We start from the raw sequence: 17,500 nt of genomic DNA, 5'->3' as shown, positions 1-17,500 counted from the left end.
CCATCTACCTATGTATCTATCCATCTATCTATCTTACATCTATCGCTCCTCACCTTCCTCACCACCTACATCATCCTTTCTCTTAAACTCACTTCACCTATGTACACACAAAGCTAGGTAAAACGTACACACACATACATACATACATAGACAAAGGTACACATAAAACACTTGTGATTCAAATAAGCGAGACTCATACATACGTACATACATACACACATACATACTGTACATCAATACTTATATAAGTGCATTTTCTAAGCAAACACTAACGTCAATACACACACACACACACACACACACACACACACACACACACACACACACCATCTTCCTCACGTAAAGATGGGTTACGCTCACATGCACCAACGCACACAAACGTACACAGAAGTAATCAACACATGACACGCTCACACGCACACAAAAACAATCATAGACACACACACACACACACACACACACACACACACACACACACACACACACACAAAGCCCACAAAAGCGCGTAAAGAATCTCTCTCTCTCTCTCTCTCTCTCTCTCTCTCTCTCTCTCTCTCTCTCTCTCAAATTTTTCTTCCTGTCTCATACATTTTCACTCACTTTTTCCTCATTATCTCAAAAGTATATTAAATTTCTCTCTCTCTCTCTCTCTCTCTCTCTCTCTCTCTCTCTCTCACGTAAATTTCTTCTCACATTTTTCACTCTATTTTTCCTCATTATTTCAAATATATTAAATTTCTTTCTCTCTCTCTCTCTCTCTCTCTCTCTCTCTCTCTCTCCCTTTGAGATACAAGACGGAGAGAAGAGAAAATGGAGAGAAGGGGTAATGATGAGGAAGGGAAAGGGGAAGGGAAGGAGGAAGAAAGGGGAGAGGAAGAAGGGGGAGGGAAGGAGGAAGAAAGGGGAGAGGAAGAAGGGGAAGGGAAGGAGGAAGAAGGGGAAGGGAAGAGGAAGGGGTAAAGGGGGACCGAAGAGGGGAGGGGGAGGGGAGGGGGAGGGGGAGAGGGAGAGAGGGGAAGACCATCTGACGTCCCCCCACATATGTGATACTGGGGGGGGGGGAGTGTACTTTCCCTACCCTTACACACACACACACACACACACACACACACACACACACACACTAACCCCCTTTCAACCTTAGGACTTTTTTTTTGTCCGTCAGTCCCTCACTAATATTTTTCGGACTAGGTAGATTTTAAATACCCATTATCCATTAACTACCTGACAATTATCTACTTATTCTCTCTCCACGTTATATAATTTTTTTTTTCTAGGATACAAAATATATCATTGAAATATAGCCAATAATATGCTTAACATAATCTAATATACTATAGCAGTAGCCGTGTGTGTGTGTGTGTGTGTGTGTGTGTGTGTGTGTGTGTGTGTGTGTGTGTGTGTGTGTTTTGGGCAGCCGAAACTACACATTCAAATCGCACCAAAATTGGCACAAAAATCGCAAAAAAAAAATCGCTGATGTGAAAAAACTTGGTCCCATCACGACTGAAAAACTTTTACTATATTTAATGAGCGATAAAGTTTGACCAAAAAACGCCGCTCCCGGAAGTCGGTTGCCGTGGCTGAGTGGTTAGTATCTGGGACTTGCGTTCGGACAACTTGGGTTCCATTCCCGAAGCTGCAAATACCACGTTCAATTGGTTACCTGCAAAACATCCAGGTGACAACGTTAAACTAGAACACCACATACACGGGCCATCATGGGCCCTTCGATGTCGCCTTGACGGCCGATAGATGTAGAAACAGTTCTATCAAAGGCCTTGTCAGTCAGCCTCACCTTAAAGCTTTTCACGAAGGGGTAACTCTAGTGAAGCTTTATATGGCTCTTCACTACCTCATAGATTTTCACTACAAGGTTCACTATGTCATTCACTCTTTAATCCACACTGCTTCACTCTCTAATTCCATACTGCTTCACTCTCTAATCCATACTGCTTCACTCTCTAATCCATACTGCTTCACTCTCTAATCCATACTGCTTCACTCTCTAATCCATACTGCTTCACTCTCTAATTCCATATTGCTTCACTCTCTAATTCCACATTGCTTCACTCTCTAATCCATACTGCTTCACTCTCTAATTCCATACTGCTTCACTCTCTAATCCACACTGCTTCACTCTCTAATCCATACTGCTTCACTCTCTAATTCCATACTGCTTCACTCTCTAATTCCATACTGCTTCACTCTCTAATTCCATACTGCTTCACTCTCTAATTCCATACTGCTTCACTCTCTAATTCCATACTGCTTCACTCTCTAATTCCATACTGCTTCACTCTCTAATTCCATACTGCTTCACTCTCTAATTCCATACTGCTTCACTCTCTAATTCCATACTGCTTCACTCTCTAATTCCATACTGCTTCACTCTCTAATCCATACTGCTTCACTCTCTAATTCCACATTGCTTCACTCTCTAATCCATACTGCTTCACTCTCTAATTCCACATTGCTTCACTCTCTAATCCATACTGCTTCACTCTCATTCCATAATGCTTCACTCTCTAATCCATACTGCTTCGCTCTCTAATTCCATACTGCTTCACTCTCTAATTCCACACTGCTTCACTCTCTAATCCATACTGCTTCACTCTCTAATCCATACTGCTTCACTCTCTAATTCCATACTTCTACACTCTCAAATTCCACACTTCTTCACTCTCTAATTCTATTCCTATCTCTATTTTAAAAGGTCACGAGAGGTCATCAAAGGTCAATCACCCCTATAGGCGGTAATTAATCCACTCCAATTACCTGCTTCCAATTACCGGATTTAATAAGCTCATGGAACCTGATTTCATGGCTAATTATTCTCCCAATATCATTTTTTTCCCTTTTCCAAAAATTTTTCGCCTGGTTTATTTCCGCTGGTTTTGGATTGTGTTATGAGGGATTGTTATTTGCTTTTTTGATTGCTGAGTGATGATGATGATGATGATGATGACGACGATGCTGATGATGATGGATAATAATAATAATAATAATAATAATAATTCTTAACTTATAGAAGACAAATTATGATAAACTAACAAAGAACAAATACATTTATAGCTGTATATTTCTCTCTCTCTCTCTCTCTCTCTCTCTCCACAATATTTACTGGCAGTGAAAAAAAAAATATATATATAAAAAATTGTTCAATACAAAAGGTACAATTTTGAGAGACAGACAGACATGAAGGAAGGGAGGCACACGGACAGACGAGAAAGAGAGAGAGAGGGGGGGGGGGAGGCCATAAAACAAAGGGTCTGAGAGAGAGAGAGACAGACATATGGCCAATAGTAAGACAAGCTGTATGATAATGCTGACTTTCACTCCACACACACACACACACACACACACACACACACACACACACATACACACGCACACACACACTGCCTCCCTCCCTATGCCTTCCTCTCCACACCCACACCCATCATCATCATATCCACACACACACACACAATCTACTAAAATCTACCCTCTCTCTCTCTCCCTCTCTCTCTCTATTTCCACACCCTTTCCGTCCCACCTTTGACCCTGACACAAGAAGGTGTTGAGAAATTATGCCTCTGATCTGTTTTCCCCTCCCCTCCCCTCCCCTCCCCTCCCCTCCCCTCCCCACTCCTCCCCTCCCCACTCCTCTCCTCCCCAATCAGTCTTAACGGAATCAGGTAAGTGGGGCTGGTCTGGTGGATAGATATAGATATAGATAGATTGACAGATAGATAGATAGATAGATAGATAGACAGGTAGATAGATAGGTAGGCAGATGGATGGATGGTTTGATGGACACATGGGTAGGCAATTATAGACAGATAGATAGATAGAAAGATAGATAGAGGGATATAAATACACTGAGATAGATATTTAGATAGATAGATAGATAGACAGAGAGATAGCGGGACATAAATACATTGACAGATAGATATTGAGATAGATACATTCAGATAGATAGACGAAGATAAATAGCCAGACAGATAGAGGGGTGGATATAAATTCAGATAGAAGCATAGATAGATAGAGACAGACAGATAGATAGATTTATGGATACATATTCAGATTCAGATAGACAGACAGACAGACATATAGATAGATACAGATAAATAGATACCGTATAGAGATAGATAGATAGATGGATTGACAGATAGATACACAAAGCAATATATGTAAAAGTGAATATAATAAAAATACAGATTGATGGATGGGTGGGTGGGTGGGTGGGTGGGTGGGTGGGTGGGTGGGTGGGTGGGTGGGTGGATGGATGGATGGGTGGATGGCTGGCTGGATGGATGGATGGGTGGATGGCTGGCTGGCTGGATGGATGGGTGGATGGATGGATGGATGGGTGGATGGGTGGATGGCTGGCTGGCTGGCTGGCTGGCTGGGTGGGTGGATGGATGGATGGATGGATGGATGGGTGGATGGATGGCTGGCTGGATGGATGGGTGGATGGATGGATGGATGAGTGGATGGATGGATGGGTGGGTGGGTGGATGGGTGGGTGGGTGGATGGATGGATGGGTGGGTGGATGGATGGATGGGTGGGTGGGTGGGTGGGTGGGTGGGTGGATGGACGGATGGATGGACGGATGGATGGATGGACGGATGGATGGATGGATAGATGGATGGATGGAAGGAAGGAAGGAAGGAAGGAAGGATGGATAGTTATACAGAAAGACATACAGACAGACAGATATATGGATTTATTAGAGAAGAAACATGACAAACAAACAAATAATTTCTCTTCAGTGTAAATTCAGATAAGTCAAGACGCCATACACACACACACACACACACACCACTATTTCTATGTATGTATGTATGCATTTATGTATGTATGTATGTATGTATCTACCTACCAACCTATCTATCTAAAAGAGAAAGAGAGACTGCTAGATAGATATCCAAGAAATGACCTACTACTACTGCTGCTACTACTACCACTACTACTACTATTACTACTAAATAATAATAATAATAATAATAATAATAATAATAATAATAATCCATCCATCCATCATCCAATCCTACACTGCCCCATGAGCGTAGGAGCCCGGGGCTAGGGATTTAAGATGAGTGACCAGCCTCACTCATCCCTGAGTGGCATTACGTGAGCAATCAACCCCAACCATCCCTTGGATATAAACCTTCACCGGCTCAATCCGACTGGAGCGCAATAATTACCCACTAAACCACCAGGCGCCAAAATTTGGTTATATGGTTACCACCCAGCGTAGTAAATGGTTTCCTGGTGTACAGGAAACCATTTGGCTTGTCATTCAGTGTAGAGTCACCCACAGGCAGAAGGAAGAGGAAAGAATGAAGGAAGGAAAGACAGAAGAGGGAATGTAAAGTCACCCGTAGGCAGAAGGACGAGGAAAGAATGAAGGAAAGAAAGACAGAAGAGGATGGAAGGAAAGATGGATGGAGGAGAGGAAAGGGCAGACACCGGAAAGCAGCACTACATCGAGTGAGTGGATGGTGAGCGCCCCCTCCTACCAATAATAATAATAATAATAATAAATAAAATAATAATAATAATAATAATAAAAATAAGATATCCAACGCAGCCTCAGCCCAGCATTACATTCAGCAGGTGACCTAGTTTAACTCACCTGTAATCAATTAAGCGGATCTCAGGTGGGTGTGTGTGTGTGTGTGTGTGTGTGTGTGTGTGTGTGTGTGTGTGTGTGTGTGTGTGTGTGTGTGTGTGTGTGTGAGAGAGAGAGAGAGAGAGAGAGAGAGAGAGAGAGAGAGAGAGAGAGAGAGAGAGAGTATATTTGCTCAAAACATTTCCAAATTTCTGTAAATCTACATGACGAGCATTTTTTATTAGTCACCCTCTTCACCATTTTCTCTTGACTCGTTTTCTTTCCTTTATTTTTTTTTTCATTATTATTTTTCCAAACAATTTTTTTTTATTCCTATTCATTCCCTTCTCAATCATATTTTCTGTTATCTTATTTTTCTTTATTTTCTTTTTTTCTTTCTTTCAGGGGTAACTAAATTATTTTTTACTTCTGTCTTTGGTCTTCCTATTAGTCATTATGTATATGCTTATTTCATGCTCTCTCTCTCTCTCTCTCTCTCTCTCTCTCTCTCTCTCTCTCTCTCGTCATTCCCTACTGAATACAGGTCAATCTCTCTCTCTCTCTCTCTCTCTCTCTCTCTCTCTCATTATTCCCTATATAATACAGGTCAACTCTCTCTCTCTCTCTTTCTCATTAAGCCAGGTGAGACGGCAGGTGTGGCCAGGTATGAGTGGTCAAGCTCTCTCTCCATCTATCTATCTATCTATCTATCAACCTATTTATCTATCCATCGAACCACGCCTGTAATAATATACCTATGCCTGTCTACATCTATCTATATCTATCTATATCCATCTCATCCGTACATTATTTGCCTCTCTCTCTCTCTCTCTACCTACCTACCTACCTACCTATCTATCTATCTATGTCTCTGTCTATCTATCCATCTATATCTCCGTATTTCTTACCATTTTCTCATTCGTAATTCTCTCTCTCTCTCTCTCAACCCCTTCACCCCAACAGCTCTTCCTATACCAAATAAAATAGTTTCCCATAATCACAAATATAAAGGAATATAGAAAACGGGAAGTAATTACAAAGCTCTTCAGTACATAATTTTTTGAGTAATCCATTTTCTTTATCTATCTATCTATCTACCTGTCTATCTATCTGTCTGTTTTTTATCATTTTTCTCCTTCTCCTCTCTTTTTTTTTTTTTTCTTTTTTTGCCCCGAGGGACAGGTGGGTGAAGAGAGCTTTATGTGTGTTATTATCTTTCACTTACGCAATGTTATACACTCTCTCTCTCTCTCTCACTCACTCTCTCTTGTTTGCTTCTTTACTGTTGCTTTCTTTCACTCTCTTACTTTCTTTAGTTCCTTGTTTTATCCGCTGACTCTCTCTCTCTCTCTCTCTCTCTCTCTCTCTCTCCATTTCTTTGTCCTTTCTTTTTCTTACTTCTTGTCAAAGTTTTCCCTCCTCCCCTTCCCCTCTCCTAATTCCTCTCTCTCTCTCTCTCTCTCTCTCTCTCAAGTTTCACCATTTCTCTCCCCCCTTAGCTCCGGCTTTCCCTACCTTTCCTACCTATTTTTTACGTTTCCCTTCCCCTATCTTCCTTACCCTTCCTTCCCACTTTTCCCCCTTCCTCCTCCCCTTTCGTTTCCCCCTCCCTTCCCTACTCTTCCACATCCCCCTCCCCTCTCTTCATTTCTTCCCCCAACTCCCTCTTCCCTACACTTCCTCCCCCAACCCCCTTTCCCTACCCTTCCCCCTACCCTTTCTTCCTCTTCATTTCCTCCCCCAACTCCCGCTTCCCTACTTCCTCCCCAACCCCCCTTCCCTCCCCCCCTACCCTTCCCTTCTCTCTCCCTTCCCTCCCCTCCCCCTACCCTTCCTCTCTCCCTTCCTCTCTCCCTTCCCTCCCCCCGTCCATGCAGGGGGGGGGGCCTTTCCACCCCTGGCCGTAGGTATTTATAAGGCCTCGCTTCTCACCTGGACATCACTCCCCAGGTATACGTCTCAGCAATCACACACATACACACCTGTCTCAATGTTGACGAAGGTGAGTTATGTTTCTCTGGCTTTCCTTCTTTTGTTTCCTTTCGCTTTCCTTCCTTACATTCTTCTTTCCTTCCTTACATCCTTCTTTTGTTCCCATCTTTCTTCTCCCAATCCTTCCTTACATCCTTCTTTCCTTCCTTACATCCTTTATTTCTTCCCATCCTTCCTCTCGCTTTCCTTCCTAACATCCTTCTTTCCTTCCTTTCTTCCCTTCTTACTGTCCTATTTCTTTCCTTCCTTCCTTCCTTCCCTGTTTCCTTCTTTACATCCTTCTTCCCTCTTCCTTTCCTTCCATACATCCTTCTCTCCTTCCTTCCTTTCTTCCTCTCCTATTCTTTCCTTTCTTCCGTTCTTACTCTCATTTTTCTTTCCTTCCTTTCCTCTTTCCTTCCTTACATCCTTCTTTCCTCCCTTCCTTTCTTCCCATCTCACTTTCCTTTTTCTCTTCCCTCCTTCCTTCCTCCACTCTTTCTTCCCTGCTTCCCTTCTCCCCTTCTTTCCTATCCCTTTCTTTTCCTCCCCTCCTCTCTCTCCTCCTCTTGCCTTCCTTCCTCTCAAATGTCACTCACTTTTCCTTCCTTTCCTTCTTCCCCTACCCCTTTTCCCTCCTTCCCTCCCTTCTCTCTTTCTCCTTCCTTCCCGTCTTCCTCTCCTCCCTTCCATTCTCCAGCTCTGTCATTTCCCTCCATACTCTGTCCTGCATTTCCCATTCCATCCTTCATTTTTGCTTCCCTCCTTCCTTTCTTCCTCCCTTCCTTCCTTCCCTCCTTCCTTCCTTTCTCTTTCCTTCGTCTTCCTTTCCTCCCCAGCCTCCCTTTTCCCACCCTACTCCTAACCTTTCCTTCCTTCCTTTCTCTCCCTCCCAAATTCCTTTCTTCCTCAAGCATCTTCTCTCTCCTTCCTCCCTTCATATCTCTGCCCATTTACTCTCCCTTCCTTCCTTCTCTCCTTCCTTCCTTCCTCCCTTCCTTCTCCAGACTTCCTTACCTCCACCTCTCCCCCTCTCCCATTCATATCTCCCTCCTTTTACTTTCCCTTCCTTCCTTCCTTCCTTACCTCTTCTCTCCTCCTCCCCTCGCCTGAAACACTTTCCCCTCATATCGGTACAAAATATATGTTACAAAATATAAAAAACAAATTACTTTCAACCCTCCTTATGAAATATTTTCTTGTCAACATATTTTACATCTCCATATTCTATCTATCTGCCTATATATTGCCAGACGCCTTAATCCCGTAAAGGGTGGCCACAAACAAATCGCCTCCCTGTCCCCCTGTCCCCCGCCATTTCACTGCCCTGCTCCCAGCTCACACCCCTCTCTCATATACCTCTCCACTCCCTATTAACACAAATATTTCACCTCAAAATTTTCACTAACAAAGATATTACCCCATTTTTTTACCAATATCTATAGACTTAAGTTTTACATCCTCCCTATTTCACCACCAATAAATAAATAAATAAAATAAAAATAAATAAAATCACCCTCTTTACCCAGTGCCTTTCATATTTTCCATTTTCTGTTCCAATACAATTTTCTTGATTTTAGTAAAGTTAAATTTTCTCATTATCTATATATATATATTTTTTTTACTTTAATATTTTTGTCAATGTCCCAACACTTTCCTATACTTTGTCTACTGCAACTTGGCCTAAATTTGCCTTCTCTCCATCCATACTGATGTGCTAGTCACGAAGAAGCGCTATGGAAAGTGGGTAGAGCCGTAGCATTCTCTCTCTAACCCGAAAAGGATGAAAAATTTGGCCAAGTTGATGTGAAGAGACTATAAGAGATGGATATTCTCTCTCTCTCTCTCTCTCTCTCTCTCTCTCTCTCTCATTTTTTCCTCCTCGTCTCCAGTGCTGGCTGGTTATGGTGGCTGTGGGCGTGGTGTCAGCCTGGCCCCGCCCACGCCCAGAAGACGCCCCGCCCTCCTACGCCCCGCCCCCGCCCCCCTACGCCCCGCCCCCGCCCTCCTATGGACCCCGCCCACACAAAGAAGTAAGTTGCCCCTCCATTTATACGCCTGCTTCTCGTTTTCTGTGACCATCCGTTTTCTGTCTACCATTGTTACGTTTTCTTTGACTATATACCATTCTTGGGTGGAAAAAAAAAGTGATGATGATGATGATGACGATGCGGAAAAAGGTCAGAGTAATGATGATGATGATTATGATGATGATGACGATGCGGAAAAAGGTCAGAGTAATGATGATGATGATTATGATGATGATAATGACGATGCGGAAAAAGGTCAGAGTAATGATGATGATGATTATGATGATGATGATGATGATGCGGAAAAAGGTCAGAGTAATGATGATGATGATTATGATGATGATGATGACGATGCGGAAAAAGGTCAGAGTAATGATAATGATGACTATGATGATGATGCGAAAACAAAGGTTAGGGTGATGATAATGAAAAAAAAAAAAAATGTTATGATGATGATGATGATGATGATAGTGACGATGATGATGATGATAATGATGATGGTGATCATGATGATGATTTGCTATATTTTCCACAAGCAGTTAAGTACACCCTCAAACTGTGCGTCCGCTCCACGTTTTCTTTGAGGATGCCGTTTTCTGCCAATTCCAGTTTTCTTTGCACACACTGACTTAAACCTATTTCTATGGCGATTTATTTCATTTTTTGCAACTTTTATATACTTTTCTTTGCAACAATTGGGTGATTTTGCAATTGCTCAATAAAGAGGCTCGATATTGCCTTCATTAACATTATTATTAAAGGACTTGCTTAATTAAAATCGTTAACAATAAGAATTACTTAATAAATTCCTCTTTTTCTTTAAAATAAAAATATTAAGTTCTCTAGACTATCTTCAAGGTTTCTAACACTTTTATTATTATTGTTATTATTATTATTATTATTATTGGCGTTATTAATTTATATTATTATTATTATTACTAAATTATTAATTATTATCATTACTAAATTATTTATTATTATTATTATTTTTATTTTTACTACTACTACTACGACTACTATTTTTACTACTACTACTACTACTAGTAGTAGTAGTAGTAGAGGCAGGAAAAGGAGATTAGTTGACAAATTATAACAAACAAATGGATGAAAATATATTAACAGGCTTCCTGGATAAAGAGAGAGAGAGAGACAGAGATACAAAGAGAAAAAGAAAAACAAATAAAGATACTGACAGATAAAGACAGACAGACAGACAGATAAACAAGCATAAAGAAAATCAAGATAGATAAAATAATTGGCATGAGATGGATAGATATAAATAAAAATATGATTTTTTTTTTTTTTCAGCGGTTTCTAATTTGCAAACTTAAAAAAATATATATATTTTTTCATCTAAATATATCCGGTACTTCCGACTGATTAATGTGTTCCAGTATCTCTCTCTCTCTCTCTCTCTCTCTCTCTCTCTCTCTCTCACACACACACACACACACACACCTCCCTCCCTCTCTCTCTCTCTCTCTCTCTCTCTCTCACACACACACACACACACACACACACACATTTTTCTCTTCAAAATATAACTATTAACACACTCTCTCTCTCGTATCCCTCGTCAGCTGCTCAATCTCTAGTAGCGGCCCCATTGGTCAGTTCCGCCTTAACAATTTTCACCTAATCCCATACAAATCCCTTATAATCCTTCACTTTCACGATACCCCGACTCCGCATCAGCCTTGTACATCCGCGCTTGGTGGATTTATTAGCGCCAGGGAAGGGGATTAATACAGGAAATCCCACCATGTTTTCTTAATGACTTCTCTTCACCGATTTATTCTTCCTCCTCAATCTCTGGCCTTCCAATACGCAAATCCGTTAGTCTGTAATCTGTAATCCCCCATCTGTAACATCACAGTCTATAATCCCAGCCTTCTTTTAATCCGTAATCCCACTTATAGGAAAATCCCAGCCTTCTAATCTGTAATTCCACTTAATAATCCCAGCCTTCCTGGAATCTGTAATCCCACTTACAAAACAGTGCCATGTAATCCGTAATCTTATAATCTGTAATCCCACTTGTAGCACCAATCCCAGTAATCTTGTAGTCTGCACTCCCAATTATTGAACACTCATGTAATCTGTAATCCTGTAATCTGTAATCCTGTAATCTGAAATCCTGTAACCTATAATCCTAACATGTAATCCTGTAACCTGTAATCTGTAATCCTAATATGTAATCCTGTAATCTGTAATCCTGTTATCTGTTATCCTGCAACCTATAATCCTAATTTGTAATCCTGTAATCATCTAACCTGTAATCCTAATATGTAATCCTGCCACCTGTAATCCTATGTAATCCCAATATGTAATCCTGCCACCTGTAATCCTAATATGTAATCCTGCCACCTGTAATCCTATGTAATCCCAATATGTAATCCTGCCACCTGTAATCCTAATATGTAATCCTGCCACCTGTAATCCTAATATGTAATCCTGCCACCTGTAATCCTGATATGTAATCCTGTAATCTGCAATCATGTAATCCTGTAATACGTAATCCTGTAACAAGGGGTCCTCACTCTCCCCCCTCCCCCCCAGGAGCCTCCCAAGCCCTACGCCTTCGACTACGGCGTGCGCGACCACTACAGCGGCGCCAATTTCGGACACTCGGAGACCTCTGACGGCAACGCGGTGTCCGGGTCCTACACGGTGAGTTATTATTATTATTATTATTATTATTACTATTATTATTATTATTATTACTATTATTATTATTGTTTTATTATTATTATTATTATTATTGCTGCTATTATTATTATTAATTATTATTATTATTGTTTTATTATTATTATTATTATTGCTGCTATTATTATTATTATTATTATTGCTGCTGTTTTTATCAGTTTTTATTAGATTACATTATTATTATTATTATTATTATTATTATCTCAAAAACTAAGGGATTTGGACCAAATTTGGTGGGTAGATAGCCCATGACCCAGGGAACAATCTATTAATTTCTGAGACCGAACTGGACCGTATTACACACACTGGATCCGGAATTACGATGCCCTTGTGGGAGAGAGGTGCTTCACTGAGTGCCCCTCTAGCTCACAAATTTGTTCCAAGATTATTTACACTTCTCCATGTTCTTCACTCCAGATTTCCCTACTTACAATTTTATTTCATTTCTTTACATTTTCTTCCAAATTTCTTTACTAACAATTTTCTTTCATTTATTTACATTTACTTCAAGTTTATTTATTTATCATTTTCTTTCGTATATTTACATTTTCTTTTAAGTTTATTTATTTACAAATTTCTTTCGTTTATCTTTATTTTCTTCCAAATTTCTTTACTAGCAATTTTCTTTCATTTACATTTTCTTCCAAGCTTATTTACAGTTTCTTCCAAGCTTATTTACATTTTCTTTCGTTTATTTACATTTTCTTTCAAGCTTATTCCCATTTTCTTCGAAGCTTATTCCTATTTTCTTCCAAGCTTATTCCCATTTTCTTCCAAGCTTATTTACATTTTCTTCCAAGCTTATTTACATTTTCTTCCAAGCTTATTTACATTTTCTTCCAAGCTTATTTACATTTTCTTCCAAGCTTATTTACATTTTCTTCCAAGCTTATTTACATTTTCTTCCAAGCTTATTTACATTTTCTTCCAAGCTTATTTACATTTTCTTCCAAGCTTATTCCCATTTTCTTCCAAGCTTATTTACATTTTCTTCCAAGCTTATTTACATTTTCTTCCAAGCTTATTTACATTTTCTTCCAAGCTTATTTACATTTTCTTCCAAGCTTATTTACATTTTCTTCCAAGCTTATTCACATTTCCTTCCAAGCTTGTTTGCATTTTCTTCCAAGTTTATTTGCATTTTCTTCCAAGCTTATTCACATTTTCTTCCAAGTCTGTTTACATTTTTCTTCCAAGCTTATTTACATTTTCTTCCAAGCTTATTTACATTTTCTTCCAAGTTTACTTACATTTTCTTCCAAGTTTATTTACATTTTCTTCCAAGTTTATTTACATTTTCTTCCAAGTTTACTTACATTTTCTTCCAAGTTTACTTACATTTTCTTCCAAGTTTACTTACATTTTCTTCCAAGCTTATTTACATTTTCTTCCAAGTTTACTTACATTTTCTTCCAAGCTTATTTACATTTTCTTCCAAGCTTATTTACATTTTCTTTCGTTTATTCACATTTTCTTTCGTCTGTTTACATTTTCTTCCAAGCTTATTCCCATTTTCTTCCAAGCTTATTCCCATTTTCTTCCAAGCTTATTTACAATTTTCATTATTTTTCATTTACAATTTTCTTACGTGTCTTCATTTACAATCTTTTTTACAATCTTTTATTTTGTTATTTTTTTAGGTGGCTCTTCCAGACGGTCGGACCCAAAAAGTCAGCTACGTTGCCGATCACCACAACGGCTTCCAGGCCAACGTGGAGTATGAGGGAGAGGCGACCTATCCAGAGGCCCATCCCTCCTATCCAGCCCCCCCTCCTCCCTCCTACCCCGCCCCCCAGCCCTCCTACCCCGCCCCCCCGCCGCCCCCCTCCTACCCTGACCCCCCCGTCTATCCGGCAAGGGAGGGGGATGTCGAGGTTGAGGAGAATTTGAATGTTTATATTGTGGATGACCCCGCCCCTCAAGAGTATGTTTGAGGAGGTTTGAGTGTGTTTGGGAGGGGTTTGAGTGCGTGTGGGAGGGGTTTGAGTGTGTTTGGGAGGGGTTTGAGTGCGTGTGGGAGGGGTTTGAGTGCGTTTGGGAGGGGCTTGAGTGCGTTTGGGAGGGGTTTGAGTGCGTTTGGGAGGGGCTTGAGTGCGTTTGGGAGGGGCTTGAGTGCGTGGGAGGGGCTTGAGTGCGTGGGAGGAGTTTGAGTGTGTGTAGCGAGGTTTGAGTGTGTGTGGGAGGGGTTTGAATATGTGTGTGTGTGTGTGTGTGTGTGTGTGTGTGTGTGTGTGTGTGTGTGTGTGTGAAGAGCTTGAGTGTGTGTGGGAAGGAGCTGAAGTGTATGTAGGAGAGGCCTGAGTACGTGGGAGGCCCCTTGAGTGTGTGTGGGAGGGGTTTGAGTGCGTAGGAGTTGAGTGCATGGATTAAAGGATTTGAGTGCAGGGGTGAAAGAATGATGTGCATGAATGAGGGACTGCGTGCATGTATAAAAGATCAGATGAATAATTGCGTGCATGTGAAAGACTGCGTGAATAAGGAATTGCGTGCAGCTATGAAGAACGAGATGGACGAAGAATTGCGTGCACCTAAATCTCCCTCCCCAGAAGTGCATAAATCGCTCAGTGGCATGCAGTAAGATTTAAGACGTCATGGTACTGAAGGGGTTAAGCCTGTAATCCCACATCAAAAAAATTCCCGTCCTATCAGTCATAAATCCCTCTTAATCCCCTCCCCCTCCCCTCCCCATAAAATTTCTCCCCTCATTCCCCTCACGGACGAATCCCCCCTCCCTCCCCTCCCCCATCTCTCTTCCCCCTCCCCTTTCCTCCACCTCTCTCTCTCTCTCTCTTCCTTCCTTTTATCTCCCCCATCTTCAATCACTGTCCCTCCCTCCCCCACACTCATCCTCCCCCTCCCCTCCCCACCATAAAGCCGGCTGGTTCTGGCCCCCTACTAGTCCCCCTCCCCCCACCCCCCATCGTGCCATCACCCCCCCTCTACGTACTTTAGTTGTAATAAAGAAGTTAGCATTACTTGTGGTTTTATTTTTCCTTTATTTTTGAGAAGGATGATGATGATGATGATGATGATGATGATGATGATGATGATATAATGATAATGATAACGATATCGATAATAATAATAATAATAATAATAATAATAATAACAAATAATAAAAACAATAATAATAATAAATAATAATAATAATAATAATAATAACAGTAATATAAAAATATAATAATAATATAACAATAAGAGCAATAATAATAAATAATTATGATATAATATGTCAATCATGAGCGAAAAAGAACGACCAAAAATGGAAAAAAATCCATACATTAAAAAAAAAATGTGATGAATAATTGAAGGTGGAAATAAAGAATAAACTGCATAACATTACCAATGAATAGACAGACAGATAGACAGAGAGAGAGAGAGAGAGAGAAATGGCGTTCCCCCGCTAGGTTACAGGAGCGCGCTACCACTCCCGGCACGGCAGTCCCGGGCAAGGCTCGAACTCGCAATCCCCAGATTACGAGCATGATGCTCTACCACTGAGCCACCGTGCCCCCAGAGAGAGAGAGAGAGAGAGAGAGAGGGCTGCTTGATGACGTGGAGGGAATGGAGATGAAAAGCCCTATTCTCCGTGGCTTAGTGAATTCCCTAACACCTTCACGTAAGCGATTTATTCTGTATCCTAGAATTTATTGTTGTACTTGAAGTTACTGAAGAAAATTAGGTTGCTACTGAAAAGGGAATTATTAGTGATAGATGTAAATGTTCTACCCCTCTATCTATCTACCTATCTGTCTATGTGTCTATCTACCAAGCTATTTTCTTTCATCTCTCTCTCTCCCTTAATCTATATATACATCTATCTACCACACAATTTTCTTTCATTTCTCTCTCTCTCTCTCTCTCTCTCTCTCCCTCTCTATTTATCTACCAAGCTATTTTCTTTCATCTCTCTCTCTCTCTCTCTTTATATATATACATCTATCTATCTACCACACTATTTTCTTTCATCTCTCTCTCTCTCTCTCTCTCTCTCTCTCTCTCTATTTTCACACTTTCGTAACTCACTCTTCTCTTTCTCCTTTACTCACCCTCCTCCATCTACAATTCTGGTCTTTCAAAATATTAATAATTCTTCTTTTTCTTCCTCCTCCTCCTCCTCCTCTTCTTTCTCTTCTTCTTCTTCAATTCTCATTTTTCTTCTTTCCTCCAATACTGCCTCTTCTCTCCTCCTTCCTCCTCCTCCTCCTCCTCTTCTTCAGTTCTCATTTTTCTTCTTTCCTCCAATATTTCCCTCTTCCCTCCTCCTCCCTCCTACTCCTCCTCCCTCTTCCTTCTACCTCCCTTCTTTCCTCCAATACTTTCTCTTCCCTTCTTCTCCCTCCTACTCCTTCTCCCTCCCTTCCTCCTTCCAGTATCATCCTCCATTTTCAATCTTCCTCCCTCCCTCCTCCTCCTCCTCCTCCTCCTGGCCTTGTCTCTTCAATTATTCTCCCTCCATCCACCGTCTGCCACCACGTTCCTCCACTTTCTCCTTCCCTCCACCTCTCTCTCTCTCTCTCTCTCTCTCTCTCTCTCTCTCTCTCTCATTAATCTCATCTTACCCTGTATCATCTTCCGGTGCTCTCTCTCTCTCTCTCTCTCTCTCTCTCTCTCTCTCTCTCTCTCTCTCCAATCATCCGTATCAAAATTACTTTAGTTTCCCTTTCTTCCAATTTTTTAAAATCTCATTTTCTTTATCTCTATCTTTAATTTTCTCTCCTACTTCCTTCTTCCTTTCTTTGTCTTCTAACATCCTTCTTTCCATCTAAAAATTACACACACACACACACACACACACACACACACACACACACACACCATTTTCTCAACAAACTCATTTTCTTTCTCCTTTCATCCCATTTTCTCTACACACACACACACACACACACACACACACACACACACACACACACACACATTCTTCCCATTGCCTCCACACACACACACACACACACACACACACACACACACACACACACATTCTTCCCAATGCCTCCACACACACACACACACACACACACACACACACACACACACACACACACATTCTTCCCATTTTTTCTACACACACTCACTCACTCACTCACTCACTCAATCTCTCTCTCTCTCTCTCTTTCTCCATTTTCTCTACAAACCCATTTTCTTTCCCCCACACAGTACCTTCAACCCTCCATTTTCTTCCACCGGTAACTC

General features: G+C 40.9%; 2 protein-coding genes across 2 annotated transcripts in view; both read left to right on the top strand.

Moving 5' to 3' along the window:
* The first annotated feature begins 9,475 nt into the window (after positions 1 to 9,475).
* On the top strand, positions 9,476 to 14,241 carry LOC145407120 (uncharacterized). The gene is made up of 3 exons (XM_080278139.1): positions 9,476 to 9,604; positions 12,161 to 12,271; positions 13,948 to 14,241. Exons 1-3 carry the CDS (start codon positions 9,476 to 9,478, stop codon positions 14,239 to 14,241), a joined length of 534 nt encoding a protein of 177 aa, XP_080134265.1.
* Positions 14,242 to 14,801: 560 nt separating this feature from the next.
* Positions 14,802 to 17,500, top strand: part of LOC145407119 (uncharacterized) — a 128,812-nt gene continuing 126,113 nt past the window's right edge. The window contains exon 1 of the mRNA XM_080278138.1: positions 14,802 to 14,881. Within this exon, the coding sequence (XP_080134264.1) occupies positions 14,802 to 14,881 (80 nt within the window). The remainder of the gene's footprint in view (positions 14,882 to 17,500) is intronic.

This window comes from Coenobita brevimanus, chromosome 72, assembly GCF_032717465.1.
Source record: "Coenobita brevimanus isolate Jiangsu-jjx chromosome 72, ASM3271746v2, whole genome shotgun sequence".
NCBI lineage: Eukaryota > Metazoa > Arthropoda > Malacostraca > Decapoda > Coenobitidae > Coenobita > Coenobita brevimanus.
Note: the sequence above shows the minus strand (reverse complement) of the source record. Positions and strands in the feature narration are given on the sequence as shown.

Excerpts from the sequence above, each read along its gene's own strand:
- LOC145407120 (XM_080278139.1), top strand. The coding sequence starts at position 9,476 with ATGGTGGCTGTGGGCGTGGTGTCAGCCTGGCCCCGCCCACGCCCAGAA. Across the intron at positions 9,605-12,160 it reads GACCCCGCCCACACAAAGAA|GAGCCTCCCAAGCCCTACGC; the intron begins GTAAGTTGCCCC and ends CCTCCCCCCCAG. Across the intron at positions 12,272-13,947 it reads CGGTGTCCGGGTCCTACACG|GTGGCTCTTCCAGACGGTCG; the intron begins GTGAGTTATTAT and ends TTATTTTTTTAG.